Genomic DNA, 23,423 nt, shown 5'->3' on the forward strand with positions numbered 1-23,423 from the left:
CATTTTGTAGGTCGAAGAATAAGACAAGCAAGATAACCAACATGGAAGTGGGTGGCTAGCAGACCACTGGCTTTTCAATGGACTACATGGTGTTATGTCCCAGAAGATAGTACTCTTCACAACCACAGATGTGAGAACATCAAGTCCTACATAGCATAATTTGGTTGCACGTGTGTTGATTTCTGAGATTCATAACCATCCACAGATTGAAAGGGGCAATTGTACAACTGGGTGATGAAGTGCAGCAGTAGGCGGTTTCTTCACCACCTTTCACCTGTAACAGAATCGCCAATAAATATTTCTGTGGGAGGAATTTAACACTAACTGCGAAAAGCTAAAAGTTAGCAGAATAAATTTCACACAGATGCACCAGGTGCTGTGTTTTATTGATCAGCACTGCTGCCTTGCATTTGGAAGATCCCAGGCCTAAATCTCAAGTCCAAGACTGATTTTCCTGCTTGAAATATCAGTTAGTTTTCTGCAATTTTCCTGACAGATGTTAGTATAATACACCATAAAATTTGCCTCACTTGCCTCCGTCCTAATCTTTTCAGTGTATTAATTGGGTTGGGACTGAAGGAATAAAAGCCTGAATGATAGGTAGCCTTGAATTATGTAACAGGCATAAACCAGTGGCAAATAAAAGCAATAAAATAAAGCTATCTCTGTAACATGCCGTAGAGGCCCATGGGGTTGTGAGATGTCAAGGCCCCTACATTTTCTGGGTAGTCTGCTCAAAAATGGCAGTAAGATTATCAGCCTTACATGCCAGCCACCCTTTACCCCCCTGGAAGATTCCTGGTCCTCATTTCTGTTAGAGGCTGAGTCAACCCCAGGGCCATAGTGCAACTGGAAGCATTAGGTAAATTGAAAAATCCAGTGGCCTCATCAGGAATGAAACCCACGACCATCCAGCATGTATGTAGCATAGTGTCTCAGCCAACTATGCTACCATATGCCCCAGTTTGAAAGTAATTGTTTCCAATAACGTAACTTGTCAAGGAAAATGGACTGGGTAAAATCAGAATGTCTATTTTGTGTGTTTTTAGCATACTTTACTTGTTTTAATCAATATGATTGGTCTGCATGCATGTTTTTGATCTGTTCTTAAAGTTGTGATGGTTGTCTTTTTCATTAACTGCTCTGTGTGTCCTTCCCAACATGAACACACCCACCCCACACAGAAATTATGTTCCATCCTTAAAAACATTAAACTGTAACATTTTGTAGATGTCAGTGTCTTATTTTTATTTATTTTATTTGTAGATGGCTTAACAGTGCTCTCAATATGTTATTGAGTGATTGGAATGAATACTGAATTGGAAAGGGTTTTGAAGGAAATGACCATGGCCTAATTTAAGGTACTGCCTTGAAGAAGTGAGAAAACAAAAAAAAAAAAGTTTTGTTGTCGTTGGTAATATGCCACATAGAATAGGTCCTCCAACACATCTTTCACCAGAACATTTTTCATCACCTGTTTTCAGCATGGGCATTGCCTGTTGGATTACTGGATAGCACCCCATTCTTTTGATCTGTTCAGTGGCTTCAGCTCTGACCCCCACAAAGACAATAACTGTGAAGATGGCAATTGCAATGTTTACTGATATATTTGAAAATTTACCATTATATGTGGCAGATTCCCAAAAGCCGAAGTAATAGATTGCACTCGTAAGTGCTACACACTGTGCTATCAGATTAATTAATTTCAGTGTAACTACATCATCAGCCTTTTCTTTATGACTGTACAGACATTGTATTATATAGGTTTAAAAGTTAATTGGATGTAATCACATTATCTAAGGAGGTAGATGATATGGAGATAACAAAGCAGGCTCTTGAACACATCTGTCCAGTGCTTGGTTGTTTGCCAAGAATCCAGCGAGTCATTCAATAGCTGCTACCATTGGATAGTTGCCAAAGGGAATCTATTGGAAAGTGCTTGGCTCTTCACAAATAGGAGACCAAGCAGACTTTGACGGTCTTCATCTTAACCTCCGTTTAAAATTGCCATAGCTGTAGCGCTCTGGTGTCTTATTTGGAAGGTGTTCAGTTCAAATCTCAGCCTGGGCAATAGCTATCCTGACAGACTTGCGAATTTCCATCCAGGATACAATTTTCATTAGGACAAGACTGCTTCCTTTGAAATTCTTTATAATTTATCAGTCATCATATAATTTAATGCTATATAGTCTAGCTACTGACAGCATCATAGCCCCCCCTCCCTCAAACGACTGCATCTTTTCAGATCCTATCAGATTTGTCATTCATGACTTCCTAAGATTTAATATATTGTAAAAATAGTTCACAAAAATTCATCATCAGTTGTCAGTCATCATCATCAATCTGGTACAACATTACCAATGTTTTGGTCGAAGTTGAAGCCTGCATCTACGAAGTGTAGAAGGGGGATGAAGAAGAGTCGTACAGTTATAGGGAGCAGGAATACCATGCCAAAATCATGCCAATATGAGTAAGGAGAACAGAATAAAGAATATTTGGCCTTCCTTAGGGCCTTTCCTCTTCACCACTCCCATGTCACATTTGTTTAATTTGGTTTGTCTCTGCTTTGTTTTCTGTTCCCCTCACTCTTCTCTTTCAATAGGCCTTTGTTTATATTGTTATTTTCCCCCATGTACTTGCTCTTTAAAGAGGCTAATTGGGGGGGGGCACTGCTGCTGTAATCTGTTTCTGACTTCCCCCTTGCTCCTGTTGTTCATTTGGAACCACATTTCCTGTCCTCCCTCTCACTTTATCAGTAACAATTTTTTCCCATGCTCAGTTTATTCTTCTGCATTGAAAGTGGAGACAGTTCCTTAGGAGTGCCAAACCACACAGTGTCATATCTCAGAACACCATTATTGTATTTGTCACCACCATGAGTGCCTTAAATCTCTTATGATAGAAATCAGCGAACATAGTCATTTGTATTTAGGTGGTCTCAGTTCAAAATCTTGGTCCAGAGACTGGCTATCCTGACTTGCCATTCTTATAACTTTCCTTCAGGCCACTACCACTTCTTTACCAGCCTTTCCAAGTTCCAAGTTCACTGAAGGTCACCAAACTTTCATACAATTCAGTACTAAATGAAAGATGCAGTTATCGGGCAGGTTGGTATAGTGGTATCAGTCTAGACATGTATTTGGGACGTACTCAGTGTGAATCTCAGGTGGGACACTGGTTACCCTGATTGAGGATTTTCGTGGTTTTCCTCTGTCCTTCCAAGAAAGTGCAAGGTTAGCACCTCAATTAAGTTGCAGTCTCTTCCTTCCAAATCCTTTTAAATTCATTATTCACAAATTATCTTGCCATTCTGTGCTACATAGTTTGGGATACTGAGAGTGACACAAAAGGAAACAGATGCAGTTGACACGATGCTGTTAAATGCCTTATGGTCCAGCCTTCCACATTTTGAATATGTTCTGAGACCAGTTACTGATGATCATCATGATGAACCCTTCTGAGGCAGTGGAACAGGGCAGTAAAATGAAGGAAGAGTTCTGTATATGTGAATTATGTTGGAAATTAATTAACACTGTGAATGCTGATATTCTTATGTGTGTTTAAAATTCAGTTTCTCCCTCACAAAAAATAGAAGCTTATCACGAATTGGTTAATGTTGGATTTGAGGTTCTCACAGCAGCGACTATGAAGAGTACTGTTATGTGGAATGTGGTGCTGTGTAGTTTGCAGAAATTCTCTGATACTTTGTAGTAGAAAGGTACTACCTCAAACTTCAGGGTGAAAAAGCAAGCCAAGCAAGCAATAAGTCAGTGAACTACTGGATTGCGTGGGGTCACATTGTGTAGTCACTGTTGTCAGATATAAAGACGGTTTACAAATAGTGTCCTGTGTGTGGTGTCCTGTTTTACAACACTGCATAGTCATGTACTTCTTTACCAGTGTTGTGAAGAAATGTATGAGGGTCATACTGAAAGTCATGCGCAACAATTTTTTGTAAAGTAACATGCTTTATTATTGACAAACCAAATACACCACCTCAATCTTCAGACCTTTCTTTATTTTTCCACATAATAGCCACTTCTTTGTACACATTTCTCCCAGCATTCTGGGAGTTTGAAAATTCCCCTTCTGTAAAATTCTGTTCCAGCTATCCGAAGACGTACTGATGTACTGCTTTCTGCATTGCCTCCCTTGTCTCAAAACGTTGTCCACACAGCTGATCCTTCACAAATCCGAAAAGATGGTAGTCGGAGGGTGCCAGATAAGGGCTATAGGAGGAGTGTGGAAGAACTTCCCACCCCATCTTTGCAATTGCTTCTAATGTGAGGCGAGAAGCATTGTTATGCAGGATGATGATGTTTCGTCCCGGACATTTATTGCGCAATGCACGATGGAGCTTGTGCAGTGTCTGGACATAACGAGCAGCATTGATGGTTGTCCAGGTTCCAGGAATTCGGCCAGAATAAAACCCTCTGCATCCCAGAAGACTGTGCCCATCACCTTCGCAGCTGATGACACTGTCTTTGCCTTCTTTTCTGATGGCGAATACAAATGGTGCCATTCCATACTCTGGCATTTTGTTTCAGGCTTGAAATGGTGAAATCAGCTTTTGTCACCTGTCACAATACAGAGCAAAAAATCATCGCCTTCGTGTTGATATCTCTGCAGCAGTTCAGAGGTGATGGCATTTTGCTGACCTTTGTGGTCTTCGGTCAATAACTGCGGGACCCAACGAGCACAAACTTTCCTATAGCCCAAGCTTTCAGTCATCTCCTGTACTGCACTGTGCCCTATTCCAAATTTTCGGGCTATGGTGTCCACAGTCACACGTCTGTCATCTTGAATGATCTCATCCACTCTTTCGTTATTGCGTTCAGTTGAGGCTGTTCAAGGACGACCGCTCCGAGGCTCATCTTCAGTGCTGGTGTTCCCATCTTTAAAATGTTTCACCCATCTTCAAACACTGCTCACACCCATGCACACTTCCATAAGCACGCTGAAATCTGGTGAATTTCTGCAGCAGGGGTTTCCTCTTTCACAAGAAATTCGATGACAGCATGCTGGCGAAACAACATATCATTGTCGGCCATTTTGTTAGGAGTGATACTGGTCATGTGATGCAAGCTGTTGACGTCACAAGACACTCAAGGTTAACATAACAGCTGGTTCCGCCTACCACCGTACTCTCTTTCGTCTGCTGTTCCCAGGTTGCATGCAAAAAAGAAGTTTCTCGTGACTTTCGGTATGACCTATGTACTATGTGGGATTTGACCTTCTCACAGTAGTGATTATGTAAAGTTGCTTGCTGCTTCTGCGCTGCATGGCTGATTTTTTGAGCCAGAAGATGGAAGCAGTATGTGCCTCTGAAATGTGGGTTGGCTTGCATTGAACTAAATGGCATTGTATCCTGGAAGATAAAGCTCTTGTGGAATATACTGCACGCATATTCAGAGTAGAATTGAGCCTCGTTGGGAAAATGACTGGGTATACAGAAATGAATCCAGAATTATAATACAAATTTTATGTTTTTGGACATTATCCATCTTTTGTCTTTATCTAAAAATCGTCCTGTTTATTTTTGAAAACAACATTTCGGAGACTGAATTCTGTCTCTGTCTTCAGGTAATACCAACTCAGTTGGGCCCCATCAATAGAGCTGGACCCTATCTCTGGAGATTGGGCCCAGCTGAGTAGGTTTTACCTGAAGACAGTGACAGAATCCAGCCTCCAAAACCTTTTGTTTTGAAAAAGAAAGAGGACAGTTTTTAGGTTTAAATAAAGACAAGGTGATGGTAATATCCGAAAACATAATATTTGTACTTATGTACCATTGTCACAAACTTTTAGACCTGGAGGATAGTGATCGCTAGCTTCTACAAAACCAGCCACTTTTCCACTATGGAAACCTCAGATCATAACAGCAAGAACATTTATGTGTTAACATTACTGATTTATGATAAACTTCATTTTGAATATATTTTTTAATTAAGATATTTCTCAAGCGCAAGGTAAGATCAGAAACCATTACAGTGACAGCAGAACTTTTGTGCGTATTTCAAAACTCCCTCCAGCATTGATATACAATGACTACCAGCATTTTTGAAGACCTTGAACTGACATTGTACATCTGCTTGTGCATGTTTATGTGACTGACCCTTCAAACAGTGTGTAGATATTTCATTGCCTTGAGAATCATTCATTCGGCTATTTTGAATATTTTCATTACCGGAAGGTTCCATTTGATGTTATTGAAATTTGATATGGGTCGGCCATGTGTATTCCTTGTATTCTGTTATATATGCATATTAAATGTGTATATCAGGTGAAGGGTAGAAAATGTGTGATTATCAGAATAAGCAGTGATTATTCTATAAGCAGCATCAAGTGATTGGTGTTTGTAATGGAGATGTATCGTATATTTTATGAGGTTTGAACTGAATTTTTAAGTGTTATTTATATGAATTCATGCTTCAAAGGGGTAACCAGTCTTTAACATGTTGCAGGTGGAAGAAATTCGGGAGATGATAGATAAAATACAAGCTAATGTGGAAGAAGTGAAAAAGAAACACAGCGCCATCCTCTCTGCTCCCCAAACCGATGAAAGTGAGTGAAATTAAATTTTTTGCACTGCATGATGTATTTCATAAATGAACATTATTTTAAGAAGTCGTGTACGGATTTCTCTGCTTCTGTGTTAGTGCTGATGCAAATCTGTGGGTTTAGGATGCAGTAGCCTGAGATGTGATACCATGTAATATAGTGCATCGTTACTGGTGGTGTTGTGGGAATCTGGTATCTAGTACCATCTTACTCTCAAAATGGTGGTAGCAGGACACTTCAAAATATTGATATGCATATACTGTACTAGGAAGATCTCTGTATTCTGGGATATATTACCATATCTGGTGAAAGTCAGCCAACATGTTTATCAGCTCCATCTTCAGGGTCAAAGAGTAAGCCAAGCAAGAAGAGTGAAGGAATAAGGGATTTGCTAATTGGCTACTTGCTTGGCTTATTCTTCAGTGCCAGAGTCAGTATATTAGTTGACTTTCAGTGGACTACACAGCATTATATCCAAGAAGATAGACCTCTTTATGTTGACTGCAGTCAGAACCGTAAACCCAACTACATGACATCTTGTCCAACAAGACTCCACTACTGATAGCAGTAGTTTGAAGGGCGCATCATAGGATATTTCTTGGAAAATGGGAACCAATAAAAAATTGTTTTAAAGCAAGTCATTTTGATATTAGCGTATATATTCAGAGGTAATTCTGATAGATATTATATGCCATTTTAAATATGAGATACTTAACTTTTATCATCCAGGAATATGGGATTTAAATCTCTAACCACTGTGGTCGGGAAGCCAGATTTAAGCTTGGAGGTAATGGTATTTGTATCAAAGTAGTGTGACACTAAGTCTGCTGGTTTTTACACCTGTGTTGCCACAGTGATATGATGTACAGATGATAAAGGTTAAAGGCATGTAGAGTTTAATATTTCATTGTGGTACATTTTACCTCTTTTTCTTGGGGTGGGGGCCGGGCGTTACGGAAGTTGAGCATTTGTAGTTAATATTTTTAACATCATCAGTTTATGAACATTGTCAACTAAACTACTAATCCCTGCCTCATGGCTTCGGACTAATTTTTTAGTTATAATATGTGAAAGTGATATAAAATTGATGAGAAATCAAGCGTACTGACTTAATGTAACTGTTCTCTCAGTTTCTCCATGTTTCTTATATTCAGCTGCAGACCTAATAGAGAAAACCTGAAGGTACCATGAAATATAGTCCATACCCTTACCAATAAGTACAATCGCCACTGCTGTTAGAGTGATGAGCAGATGTTACAGAAGAGATTTTAGATACAATTTGAATCTTTGTTCCCAATTTTTTGTTTAATTATGTGAGTAAATTTCAGTATTTCTTAATTTGGGTGTTATTCTGTCTTTCAAAAGTTCTAGCTACTATATGTATAGTATGTTGGTGTCAAGGAAAGCAGCTGCTTCCCATTTGGGTGTGAGACATGTACCATAAATGGTGATAATGCAGTTGATGGACTGTGATGCTATGTTAAAATGTCATTGCCTAAGAATGGAAGTATTATCCACGTTTCTTCATGAATGCTGCAACCATAATCTGAAGTTTCCAATTGTAGGCTGATGGCTTCTAGAGAAACCCTAGTTGTTGAGAAACAAAATGGAAGCAAGAAGGACTGGCTTCTTAGATTAGAAAGTTATACAAGAATGAAGATACTTTGTACAAAAATGCACATGCCACACATACAGTATGAGAAATTCATCGGTGGGGGGATATATGTATGTGTATATATACAGTATATGTAGAATTGAATTATTCAAAGGAACTGTAAGAAGAATTATTGCATGTCTTTTAAGATACATGTAGAGCCAGGAAATTAATAATTGAAGAAAGCAGTCTTCTGGGATTTGGCACCATGTATATGTGGTGTTAACCGACGTTTCGGAGGAACGTATTGCCTCCATCTTCAGGGTAGAAGGAAAAATAAGAAATCTGCAAGCGAAGAGACCGTGAGAACCAGTAAAAGCAGTCTGCAGTCTGAAGATGGAGGCGATACGTTCCTCCGAAACGTCGGTTAACACCACATATACACGGTGCCAAATCCCAGAAGACTGCTTTCTTCATAGTCACCACCGTGAAAGCCTCAAATCTTACAAATTAATAATATTTCAAATTAACCATTGACATTCAGAGAAAATACATATAACTTGAATAGACTAATTGACTGACCAGTGAACTAACCAACTAACTCATCTACCCATTCACGTACCTCTTGGAATTGAGTCTTTCCTGAGCATCTGACAGTTGCTTGGCTACTCATGAAATTTTGTGTATATTTTGGAGTATGAAGGTTCATTACCATATTCACAAGAGCCAACCACTGATCCATATATAAATCATTGTCTTTCCACCCTACTTCATTCAGATGCATTTTAATATTATCCTCCTATTCTGTACATGCTGCAATGTTTTGCTTATGTCATCCTCTGTGATTTGACTGTTGTTGTAATGTGCTGAGGAGTACAAATTAAGATGTTCCTTATTGTGTAATTTTTTCCTGCCTCTTGCTGGTTGGTCCCACCTAGGGCCACATACCCTCAGATCCTACATGGGTCCACGTAGTTGCTTCAGCACCCTGTTTTCAAACACCCAGAATCTCTATGTTCTTACGTTAATGTGAGAGACCAATTGTCATGGCCACACAAAACTACAGGCAAAATTATAGTTTTGTGTAATGTAATGTTTTCATATTAAGATAATAGATGAAAAGACAAAGGATTCTGAACTGAATTGTAGCAAGCATTACCTGAATTTATTCTTCGTGAATGCCATTTTGATTTGTTACTTCTGTTTCCATTTGCTTGAAGTTGCTACATTCTCAGAGGTCCTGTCACCTCCCTTTGTGTCCTGATTTTAATCTACTTTCTGGTGACAAGACATGACTGTATACTTTGTTTTCTCTGTAGTTGCTTCCTTTAGGAGTAAATCAGTATAATTTGCACATTGCACAGTCAATTGGTAAACAGTGCTCAGATATATGACATGTAATTTGATATTTCAAAGAATTAATTTTTTTAAACCATAATTGCCAAACACTTACATGCACATGTTAGTCTTCAACGTACTCACCTCTGGAGTCAGCACATTTTTTCCAATGTTCTGGAAGCATCCTGATGCCTTTTTCAAAAAAGGCTTGTGGTTGGCGGCGTATCCACAATCCGTATGCCTTACAAGTCTGATTTGAGCATTCCGAACAGGTAGAAATTACTTGGGGCCAAATCGGGACTGTAAGGTGGATGTGTCAGAAGGTTCCATTTCGATTTCCGGAGGGTTTCCATCGTTGTTTTGGCGGTATGGTGGCATGCATTGTCTTGAAGGAAGGCTACCCACTTTCCACCTGTCTTCCGTTTGGATCAGATCTTTTCCTTCGCATCTGTTGTCAGAAGGTCTGAGTAATAAGCTGCATTGACTGTTCTGGCATCTGTCAGAAAGTCTACATGGATAACCCCCTGCCAGTCCCAGAAGAACATTGCCATCACTTGCATGATGACTGCTGGGACTCAGGAATGAAGTAGTGCACCCACGTTTCAGTGGTGGTCACTATAGACTTCAAAAATGCATCACCTTTGCCTTCAAACTGCTGTACAAAATGACTGGCAGCTTGCATGTGCACCATTTTGTTCATGTCCGTCAAAGTGCATGGTACCCACCATGCATTCACCTTGCGATAGTGCAGGTGGTATTTCATGATGTCTTCTACACTACCAACACTGATGGACAGCATTTCTCCACGTTCCTTGATAGTGATGCGCCTATTCTCATGTATAAGCACATCTGCACGATCAGTGTTTGGCTAGGTGACAGTTGTTCGCGGCCGACGATCATGCGGTTCATTCTCCATGCCCTTTCTGCCCTCTCTGAAGCACTTACAACACTCAAACACACGGGTCCATGAGAGACACTCTTCCCCATACTGTTGTTGGAGTCTGTGGTGAATTTCAGCGGACGGGACGTTTTCTCCAACGAGGAATTTGATCACAATGCATTGTCCCACGCTCCGCCGTACCTTCTATTCGCTCATCACTCTAGCAACTCCCAGACAGGACTAAGCAGGTTCTAACCCGAACAGGAAGGAGGATTTAGGTTGTGGCTTCACTCTCTCAAGGTCGGACGGCTGCTGCGCAGTGCAGCTTGTTTACACACAAATCAGTCCCGGTCATATTTCAGCCATCTTGTATCTACCAAACTGCACAGTGTCACATTTTAGAAGACAGTAATCTTAATTGAATGATATTTATAATATGGTTATGGTGTGTTTTCTGGAAGGTAGGAACTGTATTTGTATGTATTATTCAGAGGAACCTGATGTCTTCCAGCTGGAAAATGGAAGCATTGTATTTGTTTCAAATATTGGTACCTATCTGCTAACATACACAGCATCCTATACCAGAAGTCAGTATTCATAATGTGCACCACTCTGAGACCCTCAGGTCTTGTACATGTGAAAAGTTTTGTATGTGGATAGCATTAACAAAATAGAAGTCTAGGCTTCTTTATTTATGTTTTGTTACCAGTTTTTTTTTTCAAATGCTGCAGTGGAACATCTATGTTAAGTAGGCATGAATATTCAGTGCAATAGATACTACAGTCGCATAATTGAATTGTAATTCCTAGCATGGGAAGTGTACCAGCATAATCTTATGAACTTCATGCTTGTAGGCATCCCGATTTTGTGTATTATTTTCATCAACTTCATGAGATATCGTATTTAAATTTGTAGCTGATAAGATGCATGAATACTGAAACCTTCAGCATGTAGTCTGGTAGAGGTTCAGGCAGATGATAGTGGTTACTCCTGAGAGAACCCCAGATTCATCATGTTATTTTCGACTTGTCCATAAAAGTAAAGTAAACGTATCCCTGTAACAGGCCGTGGAGGCCCAAAGGGTCGTGAGAAATTGAGGTTCCCACATTTTCTAGACAATCGGCTCATAGATGACAGCAAGGTTGTCAGCCCTACGTGCTGGCCACCCTTTTTTCCCAAGAATATTCCTGGTACTCATTTCTGTTAGAGGCTGAGTCGACCCCAGGGCCATAGTATGGCTGGAAGGATTAGGTCAACTGAAAAATCCAGTGACCTATCTGGGAATCTAACCCACGACCTTCCTGCTTGTAGCATAGTGCCTCAACCAACTACGCTACTGTGAGCCCCGGACTTGTCCATAGCCACTGTATTTTGTAAAACTGTCCTGCTTTCCATGTGCAGGTGAGCATGGTGGGAGAGTAACTGTACTGAAAGGTCCAGCAGAATAGGTTTTCTTTCTATCCTTTCCACCTGAGGGCAGAAATAGAACCCGTTTCTGAAATATGATGGTTCTGATAAACTTGGATGATGGTCAAAGACCAAAATAATGGCTATAACTAATATGTCACACAGTTGCCAAAAAGCGTTTGAACTCCAGTGAAATCGTAATTATCCAACGTGAGCTGATGCAGGGAATGTGACAGAAGTCTGGATAAAATGGATAAAATTTGGTCCAACTCAGAATTGAAGTTGATAGATGAATCGAGTATCTAGATATTTTCTGTTTGTCCATCTTTTCACCGCGTCCGTGGTGTAGTGGTCAGAGCTCCTTGGCTACAGATCCAGAGGTCCGGGTTCGTTTCCTGGCGCTACCAGATTTTCTGAGAAATGCTGGTTCTGGAATGGGGTCCACTCAGCCTCGTGAGGATAATTGATGAGCTATTTAAAGAAAAATAGCGGCTCCGGTCTATAAAACCGAGATTAATGGCCGTGAGGAACCGTTGCACTGACCACGTGACACCCTCTGTCCACAGAAGTTGGCACTAAATTCCCCGATAAGCGGTGGTCGCTCAGTCGGTATAGTTCACTTGCTGCAGACTACAGACTACAGACCACGGAGTTTCTCCGTCTTTTCTCTTTGCTAGGTGGGTTTTTATAATGCATAAAGCCTTCTGTGTGTATTGCCGTTTTGTTGCTTGGTAACTGTTTAATACATAAAATGATCACTGTGGTATACCACAGTAAATATTAGAAAAAGGTACATGGTTTAACATGTTTTGTATTAATTACAGAAGGAAATGTTTGTTTTCTGTTGTGTACATTTGTTTATAAATACACAGTGTGTCCAGGTTCTGTTAGGACTGTGTTCATTAAAAATACAAGACGTGAAGTATTTTCAAAATTTCACTCTTTTTATTCAAAATAGTCTCTTTCTGAATCAATACGTAGCTGGAATCGATTGAAAATTTTTCGAAAACAGTCACTGTACTCCTTTCGTGGAATCGCATTTAAAACTGGGGTACATTCCCTTTGGATGTCCTGAATGGTGTCGTGACGGTCTCGTGACGGTTTCCTTTCATCGCCAACTTAACTTTTGGGAACAGCCAGCAATATGCTGGAGCCAAATCTGGCGAATACGGAGGATGATCAAGGACTGTGATTCCTTTTCTGGCCAAAAAATAGCGCACAATCTTCAATTTGTTGGGTGGTGCATTGTGGAGGAGCGGCCAGGAACTTTGCTTTCGATATTCAGGTCGAATTCGAAGAATTCTCGTCAACAGACGACTGAGGACTCAGAGATGATAATCAGAATTCACTGTTTGACCTTCTGGCAGAAATTCCTTGTGAATGATTCCTTCGTAATCGGAAAAAAAACCGGTTAGCAGTGTCTTTACTCGACTCTTTTTGCATGCGCACTTTCTTTGGTTTCGCCTTCTTTGGGCTCAACCACGCTGCACTCTTCCTCTTTATGAGAGGCTCATATTGAAAACACCCTATCTCGTCACCAGTAACTGTCGATTTTGTAAATTTTGTATCACTTTGGGCCGACCGTAACATGTCTTTGCAGTGTTCCACTCTGGCGTATTTTTCATCGCCTGACAGCGCATGCGGTACAAACCGCGAACAGACCTTCCGTTTGCCCAAATCCTCGGTCAAAATTTGATTTGGTATTCCCAAAAGCTCCTCGATGAGTCTTGCAGAAACACATCTGTCCGATGCAAGGATTTCGGTCAGTTTTTTCACATTTTCTTCAGTGCGACTTGTTCTCGGCTTTGATGCAAGTGGAGCGTCTTCTATGTCCTCCCTGCCCTAACGAAAAACAGCAGACCATCGAAAAATGTTCGAGCGACTCAAACAGTCACTACCGTACATACTTTTCATCATTTCGTACGTTTCTCCGGTTGTTCAAACAAACTTCAAACAAAATTTTATGTTGGCTCTCTGTTCAATCGCCATTTTCCGACGAGCGTCAGAACAGTACTGTTACATTCAAGGTCAGAACACATGATGCAGCGATGCTTTCGCTTTGAAATTATAGACAGCCACAGCTGAAACTTCAAGAATCTTAACGCCACAACTCGCCAACGGATTGCATTGCAGGGCAAACTTTAAAGATGAGTCCTAACGGATCCTGGACACACCATGTATAAGTAAACAAAAAATCAGTAACTCCTCACTCGGCCGAACTGGAATTGCGGGGGAGGAATCAATGTGATTAAGTATTCATTGAGATTTGTGTAATAAATATACTGTTTATATAAATTTAGTTTGTATGAGAAAATTCCGGACGAAAGAACAGGCTCTATCGCTAGATCTGAGTACGTAGGTTCTGTTCGAAGCTGTTCAAAGCAGTGGTCCAGTCGCATGTCAGATGTTACATTTGTTAGAATCTTGGTAGACAACTTGCGACTGAAGTGGGCGTATCTAAAGCCTGCTATGATAGTAATGCAATGAACGGCGTGTCAGATTAAATCCCGACGTGTTCAGTTTGAGAATTACTGCAGATAGAATCTCGCCGAACCGTAGACAGAACTCAAGCTAGCAAGCAGTTTGCGTTATCTCCGTGACACGTTCTGTGCACTTTCCAGTGCCTTGTTTCTGCAGGCATATCAGGCCGTGTCAGTGACTGGTTTTGCATGTAGCTTGTATTTTTTGTAGTAAAGGTAAATGTATCCCTCTAACAGGCTGCGGAGGCCCATAGGGTTGTGAGACGTCGAGGCTCCCACATCTTCTAGACAGTCGGCTCACAGATGGTGGTGAGCTTGTCAGTCTTACGCGCCGGTCGCCTCTTACCACCAGGAAGATTCCTGGTACTCATTTCTGTTAGAGGCTGAGTCGATCCCAGGGCCATAGAGCGACTGGAAGGATTAGGTCAGTTGAAAAATCCAGTGACCTCATCGGGAATCAAACCCGCGACCTTCCGGTTTGTAGCATAGTGCCTTAACGACCTACGCTGCTGCGTATATTTTTATAGTATCCAGTACAGCTATAGGATTTGAGGTACTCAGAGCGGTGTTCATGAAGATTTCTGTCTTCTGGAATAAACGCCATGTGGTTGGTTGAAGTCGGATCTGCTTGCTACCTGCTTCGTGCTGGTTTCTTCTTTGGCTTATTCCCCGATCCTGAAGATGGAGACGACATGTACCTCCATAACATCGGCTGTCTTACAACGGACTGCGCGAAGTTGTTGTATCCAATACATAGTTCGGGCGGGTTCCCGGTGCCTTCGTTATTGCTGGAGCTTTGCCCTGGCACTTCATGTAAAGGTGGTGATGTCAAGCATAGGCCTCCGCAAATAAAATGTTTTAAAAACTCTGTTCTTATTATTATTTGTCTTTAAAAAGAGTATTTTCACTTCAAAAATGGAATATTATTTCCACGAAATACTTGAAAATTTTAAAGGATTTTTGTTAAAGGGTTGTAAAACCTGGTAATGAGGAGAGAGCCAGATCTTTCGGGGGGAACATATCGCCTCCCTCTTCATAGCGATGAGTAATCCAAGCAAGAAACTAGCCGCTTGCTTCTCCTCTTTTCTTGATTGGCCTATACTTCGATCATGAAGATTGTGGCGATGTGTTCTCCGAAACGTCGGCTGACGTTCATCGGACTGCATGGTGTTATGCCCCAGAAGATAGAAGTCAGTAACTCAGATGCTACATAAAGTGACGGTATGCGGGCCGCGGGTAGCGCACAGCGCCGAATTATGTCTGAGCTGTTGTAGCCGTCTCGTAGCCTCGTCTACAACTTCCTGTTCTCTTGTGTCTGCCTTAGCATTCAGGCAGTGTTATTGATCTCCACAGTCAGAGAACGACATGAATGGGAACAACCGTCGCGGTACTGTGGTTAGCACTCGGCGTCGTGTTTAGGAAGCATCGGGTTCGGATCTCGTTTCAGAGATCGTGTTTACTGATTGGCGGCATTTGTGCTTTCCCCCAGATCTACCAGGAATATACCGGTATATACCTGAAATTAGGCCACGCCCTCTTACTTTCCAATTCGTTATTCACCCGTCCTATAATTCTGTTGTATAGTCTGAGTGAACAATTCCAAGACTCGTTGAATTAACCGAGACATGAATGTATAGGATTGGAGGGTCTCTAGGTGATGAAGATTTCCACCCTAAGCCTCATCCCTTACAGGATTCTAGTGATGGGTTCTACGCGGGGCCGCGTAGGCCCCGTCATGGTAAGAGCAGTGTTGTGCCGCGTGCATGCCAGCTGTTAACTCCCATAACGCGTTAGATGCAATTTCATGGTAAATGCAGTTTGTCAGTTCACAGTGCACACGTGCAGGATGTCTGTTATGCAAGAGCAATCGCAGTCTTTCCAGTATATTGCTCACAGTCTGAGTGTTAACGGGGTCATGTGATAGCGTAGTTGGTTAAGGCACTGCTACAAGCCGGAAGGTCACAGGTTCGATTCCCGATGAAGTCATTGAATTTTTCAATTGACCTAATCCTTCCAGCCGCACTATGGCCCTGGGGTCAACTCAGCCTCTTACAGAAATGAGTACCAGGAATCTTCCTGGGGTGAAGGGCGGTCGGTCGGCGCGTAAGGCTGACAACCTCACCGCTGTCTGTCAGCCGATTTTCTAGAAAATGGGGAGCCTCGACGTCTCGCAACCCAATGGACCTCCACGGTCTGTTACAAGTATATATAGCCTTTTTTTTTTGTACCTCGGTTTTCTGCCTACCACACCCTTACTACTTCCACACTTCCCGTTTTCCCCACCTAGACCGGAACAAATACGGCCCTTTTCTGGGCCACGCTGATTGTCCAGATCTCATCCCCTATTGGCTCCTTCGGTTGTATTGGAGATCCAGTAGGAACTGGCAAGTTCTTGTACTCCATTTGGTTCCTTCTGCCCTAGGAAGCCAACAGGAACTGACTTCCTGTCATGCATTTCCATCCTGGTTCTTATACTTACTTACTTACTTACTTACTTACTCATGGAGCTAGTCCTTCTGGAGGAGCCGCCAATTCTGTGATGATAAAAGAATTTCCAACCGAAATTTCGGCAAGCCGATCCCTCTGCTTACTGCCGGCTTCACGTGGGTTTCTTGCTTGGCTTAGTCTTAAACCCTGAATATGGAGGCGACATGTTTCTCTGAAACGTCGTTTGACTTTCGGTAGGCTACATGGAATTATATGCCAGACGATAAAACTTTTCAACCGCCTCTGTGGTCTAGTGGTCAACGTTCCTGGCTGCAGATCCAGAGGTCCGGGTTGGATTCCCGGCGCTGCCAGATTTTTCTGAGAAGTACTGGGTCTGGAACGGGGTCCACTCAGCCTCGTGATGATAAATGAGGAGCTATTTCAAGGAAATAGCGGCTCCGGTCTAAATAAACCGAAATTAACATCCGTTGCGTTGACCACGCGACGCCCTCTATCCCCAAAAGTTGGCACTAAACTTCGCCGACAAGCGGTGGTCGCTCGGTCGGTATAGTTCGCTTGCCGACTAAAATCACGGATCTTGTTCTTTTTATAAACCTTTTCCTAGCCTCCGCCCTGAGAACCCCAAATCCTACACAAGGTTTACCAGTTATTCAAGCCTGCTTATTACACGAACGATGACCATGCTTAACAAACAAGCAACACATCTTCCGAGTGTAAGCAGGGCCGGTGCCAAAGCACAAGTAGTCCTCGGGGACTCTCAGGGCGGCACGTTTTAGGATAAAGCCCTACACTAACATCGAATGGCCGTTTGCGAGACAAGAAGGGCGCCAGAAACGTTATTCATTTGTAGCGGCAGTATATTGTCACGTAGTATGATTGTGACTCTCTACGGGGGTTTGGGTTGGATATTGGATTTATTTACCACTTTAACACACGACTTGTAATTACACTTAATTATAGCGCCATCGCTGATCTCGACACTTTACAGATCACTGTTACACACGCACTAGTGTTACTGCGTTTGCTGGTAACGGCTTCTGACAGTGGAGATCCTTCAGCTTCCGCGCTCAAGCTGTCTCCGAATTGCATTTTCTTTTCCAAAGGACTTTTCAGTGCAGACTCCCGTACAGAACTGACTTGATTGGCCCAGTTGCCTTTCTTATAACTCCTCGGCACGGCTCGAGTAGACAACACCGTTCACTGTAATATTCGTTGCCGCGAGAACATGTTTACTGAGCCGTTCCCTAACAGCGGCCGTCTCTTCTTATTAAGAATTGCTGTCTAGCAATGGACGTCGTTCCATTGTCTGTTTTGCGGCCGTTGCGTGGAAACGAATGCTGTTTCAGGGCCGTTTGCTAGCAACAGTTGTGTCTGCTTGCACAGTTCTTACTTATAGCAAATATATCATAATATCTTACAAGGGCCGTGAGCGTAAGATTTTGTTAAAGGCAGAACTGCAAATGTGATTAATAATACATCTGGAGGTCCTGTGACGTTAAAACCCTTGGACAGATTATTAGTACGTGCGCATGTACTGATAGACGTACTCCTTGCATACATCACGTTTTCTTCATTAAGTGTGTACTGTTAGTTGAGTGAAACGTAAGACGAGCTATGCAGATTGTTCGGCCATGTCATCTTCGCGAAACGCAAACCTTGCATCATAACGTCAGTCTGTCTATCTGTAAGAGATTAGAACAGAGTCATGCTCAGTAGGTGTGCAGTAATTTGTAAGCCACCGACGCCCGGGCCCTCTGAAACGTCGCTGTGCTACTGGTGTTTTATACCGATTTTAGACCACTTTTCTTATTTTGAAAAAATGAAAGTAGGCTAACATATATCGTTGACATGATTATTATAAAACATATAGTGTAGATGTGGCCGGTCACAGTAGCCGCGCGGTCTAGGGCATGAACTGTCTCCGCTCGCTCGGATGCTGGGATTGTGGGTTCGAATACCACTCAAGGCATGGGTGTTTGGTGTGTGTGTGCGTTTATTATCTTTGTGTTGCCCTGTGTATAGGTAGCGGCCTTGCGACGGGCTGATCACTCGCCCAAGGAGTCCTGCCGTCTGTGAAAAGGATTATGGAACTGAATAAGAGGCCAGGACCCCGAAAGGGGCTGGAAGAGCCACTGAAAAAAAATATCTGTATATAAATGTGAGAGGATGTGGCTTGGTTAGAGGTACTATCCCACCATATTTCCTGAGGGACTTAGAAATCCATGTCCTGGCCTAGATTCGAATCGGGCATCTGCCGAATGCAAGTTAGAAGCATTATCGCTTGGGCCAACTTTCTCGGTAAACTTCTATAGGAAATATCCTCAATGAAAAGTAATGTATGAGTCTTCATTCGGGAGTCAAACCTTGAAGAACCTGTTACTGGCAAGGGTTTTACCATGACTGGGACATGGCAGTCGGACCAGTCGGTTTTACTATCCCAGAGTGACATGTGTGACGTGTGTTTGCGCTTATTCAACGACTGTTTCAGTACTTAGGTTAGATCTGTATAATCGAATGTCAGCATGATACCGAGCAGGTTATTCTAGTAGTTTCGGCCGGGATACTGGTTGTCCTGATTCCGATGTTTCGTGGTTTTCGTCAGCCTCTGCAGGAAAATTCCGTGATAGTATCCTGATTAGGCCTTTGCCGCTTCTTTCCAAATCCTTTATATATGTCATCCTACCATTCATTGATTTGGGGCACGCGATAGCGTAGCTGGTTGAGGCACTTTGCTACAAGCCGGAAGGTCGCGGGATCGAATCCCGATGAGGTCATTGGATTTTTTTCAATTGACCTAATCCTTCCAGCGGCACTATGGCCCTGGAGTTGACACATCCTCTGACAGAAATGAGTACCAGGAATGTTGTTGGAATGTTCTTTGGAGTAAAGGGCTGCCGGCCCGTAAGGCTGACAACCTCACCGCCATCTGTGAACCGATTGTCTAGAAAATATGGGAACCTCAACATCTCACAACCCTATGAGCCTCCAAGGCCTGTTACAGGGATACCTTTACTTACTTTTACTTTTACCATCCATTGATTTATTGACTTAGTCTTGATGCTAAGGGCAAATTTTAAATAACCCACAATAATGCAACGATGAAAGGATGATTGGTGAATAATAAATTAGAAAGTGTGTATGTGGAAGGAGGGTGTGGTAGCGTAATTGGTTGGGGCACTATGCTACAAGCCAGAAGGTCGCATATTCGATTCCCGATTAGATCATTGGATTTCTCAGTTGAGCCAATCCTTCCAGCCGCACTATGGCCCTGGGGTCGACTCAGCCTCTAACAGAACTGAGTACCAGGAATCTTCCTGGCGTGTAAAATGCGGTCGGCGCGTAAGGCTAATAACCTCACCGCCATCTGTGAGCTGATTGTCTAGAAAATGTGAGAGCCTCGACATCTTACAACCCCATGGACCTCCACGAACAGTTACAGGGGATAGCTTTTTCTTTTTATTTAATAACACAGACAGAAACCTCTGTGGCTTAAGTCCACAAGCGAACTATACCGACCGAGCGACCGTCGCTTGTCGGCGAAGTTAGTGCCAACTTTACCGGATAGATTTCGCGTGGTCAGCGCAACAGATACCCATGGCCGTTAATTTCGGTTTTCTAGACCTGAGCCGCTACTTTTCCATTCAAGTAGCTCCTCAGTTATCCTCACGAGGCTGATTGGGTCCCGTTCCAGACCCACTACTTCTCAGAAAATCTGTTATCTCCGGGAATCGAACCCGAGACCTCTGGATCTGTAGTCAGGAACTCTGACCACTAGACCACAAAGGCGGTCTTTTTGTAATTAATAGAAGCTTTAAACTTTTGAGGAAATTATACTGCATACAAAATGTGTTTCACTTTTCTTTCCAACCGTTGTTCGAAACATCTCTCGTGCCAGTGAATATGCAGGCAATTCACTCGAAATGCAAGCAGGGGGGAGGACATCGTGTGCCTGTACGTGTTACCCGATCTGGGGCAAAACCGTGATGTGTTGAGAACTTTGAGTACAACTTCCCAGTGTGAAATTTCAGGCAAACCTCTTGTGTGCTTTTCGAGTTATACACTGACAGACAGAAGATATACGGACGCAGGAAGCTAGTGGGCGGATTTTTTCTTTCTTTGCAAAATTTTGTTGCTACCACGCCGGAACGTACAAGTGGCATTTGAATTGTTTGACTGCTTTGTGTCTTTTTGCCTGGCTGACATTAGTAGTAAGTTGATCGTCATATAAATTATTGGAAACGAGACAACTTCGTGTCGAGAAGAAGAACCTGCTCATTCTGTTGTCCTGTGACCATAGTTGGGCACATCCCAGGTGACAGGTCGTCACGGCGCCTGAAATATCCATGATGGCGCATAGAATTTTATCCCTACTATATCACTTCTAGGGAATGACCCATGAAAGATGGTGGACAAAATAATTTCTCTTGCTTTGACCCTTTTTATTTTTATTTCCTTCCCTCCAGTCCACTTTATTGCTCTCCTATCCCTTCTGTTATTCGTCATATCATCATTCCTCTCCCTTCTCCCTACCTTTTTCCATGTACGCGTCGAAACATTTTCCTCGTCCCCGTTCGTCCGCCTTCTTTCTCCATCTCTTATTTGTACATCCTGTCACTTCTGTCCCCGTATCCTATCAACGCCCTATCCCCCAGCTTTACGGATCCTGGCTATTCTTTATATGTAGATGTTCAGTATGTCGTCTTGTTCACTAAAAGGAGTCAATATTTTGCCCAGGATATTTTGTTTTCTTCTTGGTCTGCTCCCAGATTTTGGAGGCGGCTCATAGATATGTAGGGAATTCGTGCAGATCTGACCACAGGCGGTCCCTGATAACATGCGGGCAGGCTGGGTCTTCTTATTGAGCTCCACTGTTGTTGGGGCCATCCCCACTGAGCTGTCTAGGGTGTCAAGTGCAGTGGGTGTAAGTTACGGAGGCGTTATATTTCCGTCCGTGGGCTTTCAGGCTCGAAATACGATAGTGACATTTATGAGCAAAAGAGCTTAGTACAGACTTGGTATTTTTTTTCCTGCTTTATTTAGCTTCAGATAATGTGATCTTTCTTTTTCCCGGAAATATCTGTTGCTTTATGTTATTTGACGTCATATTTTTCTCCCAGCGTAGAGCGTCGGTGCCTCCAGATTCTCCGAATTCGTATCACTGGCGTGTTTGCTCATATTTCGCGTCCAAAAGAGATCTGGTGCTAAGCATCTAACTAAGGCCGCGCCATAGATCAAGCGGTTAGTCGCTGGCTTCCCACAGCGGCGGCCCCGGTTCGATCCCGGGTCTGGTCAAGTGGGATTTGTGGTGGACAAAGTGGCGCTGGGCCAGGTTTTTTCCGAGTACTCTGGTTTCCTCTGCCAAGCTTTATTCCACTAATTGCTCCACAGTCACCCTCAACTGTCATCTGGGGCTGGTACAATAGGTCAGAAGTGGCCGCAGTACAAGGGACTTAGTCCCACCCCACTAGCAATTAAAAAAGAAAAGCATCTAACTACGAAAATAGCCCGCCTATGTCAGCACGCTTTTCAGTTTCAAATTTATGATTTTCTGTTTATTACAGTTTGACATTCAGACCTATAGGAAATGCGTACTCTGAAGACAGTCTCACTGGGACTTAACTGCATTTTCTTCAGTCTTCTTACCTTCACATAAGATTTAGAATGGACTTGACGAGAACGCCATGATGTCTGTGTGTGTCTCTGCTCTGCTTTCAACTTTTGAAGCAATTTACCGATTTTCACGAAATTTGGTATGAATATTATGCCATTTGCGGCCACTTCGTCGTCATAATTTTTAGTTTCCTATAATCAGTAATAACATGATGCGTGAACCTGCGAGGTGGGAGCGACACTTAATGCAGGGTCCCGTAATGATGCATGGTAATAGATCTTAAAGAAATATATTAGTTGCCTTCAAGGTATTTTTATACAATGTAAAACTACAAAATAGCGACCTTGCGAAAGTTCTCAGTTGTGTCTTGCATTGACAGCGGTATTTAATGGACCACTACAACTAGGAATATGGAATTTTGTATGAAGATATATTATAAATAGGGACCGGATTTTAATGCAAATGCATATTTTTTTCTTGCAGCCAGAAAGTATGCTCGTTTAGATATATGTATGAATTACTTCATTTCTTAAATTTTGGACATGGTTTGATGGTGCATATAAATGCATATTTTGCCTGTTTTATGAATAAACATCATATTTTCGAAGATCTCTATTTATACTGCATATTTCCTTTTTAAAATGTTTATCATATATTTTTTTAATTTTATGTTCAAATATTCAATCATGGTCGTGTGTATACAATTTTTCTTTTCCGTATTAGAATATGTTGCATATTTGACTCAACATTTCGTTATGATTCATGTTTCTGCTGCAATACCCAGGACGGGACTTACTACTACTTTGTATCAGTCGTTAAGTGTGTTCAAAATCGCTGTTTCCAAATTGAATTCGGTTCCTGGAAGAGTTGGTGAAGTAGTAAAGGAAAAAGTACACAGAATTCTTTAAAAAGATCCAGGGTATGAACAAATTTGTGAAATTGAAGAAATTTTAGCCGGTAAACGTACTGAACTGCAAGTAAAAAATCACTAACAGTGGAGCAAATAGCGGCTTTTGTACATGCGCCCCTAAGTTCCTGTGAGGTGGAAAGAAGTTTTTCCCGCTATAAGGACATCTTACGAGACAATAGGAGGCGACTAACTAT

General features: G+C 42.2%; 1 protein-coding gene across 10 annotated transcripts in view; it reads left to right on the plus strand.

Moving 5' to 3' along the window:
• Nucleotides 1-23,423, plus strand: part of LOC111867145 (syntaxin-1A) — a 161,417-nt gene that overhangs the window by 2,182 nt on the left and 135,812 nt on the right. For all 10 annotated transcript variants that reach the window (XR_004513306.1, XR_004513305.1, XM_023856709.2 and 7 more), the window contains exon 3: nucleotides 6,465-6,564. Coding sequence is in view for 8 of the 10 variants with exons in the window: in XM_023856709.2 (XP_023712477.1) it covers nucleotides 6,465-6,564 (100 nt within the window). In the remaining 2 variants the exon portion in view is untranslated. The remainder of the gene's footprint in view (nucleotides 1-6,464; nucleotides 6,565-23,423) is intronic.

This window comes from Cryptotermes secundus, unplaced genomic scaffold (genome assembly GCF_002891405.2).
Source record: "Cryptotermes secundus unplaced genomic scaffold, Csec_1.0 scaffold448, whole genome shotgun sequence".
In the NCBI taxonomy this organism is placed as follows: Eukaryota; Metazoa; Arthropoda; class Insecta; order Blattodea; family Kalotermitidae; genus Cryptotermes; species Cryptotermes secundus.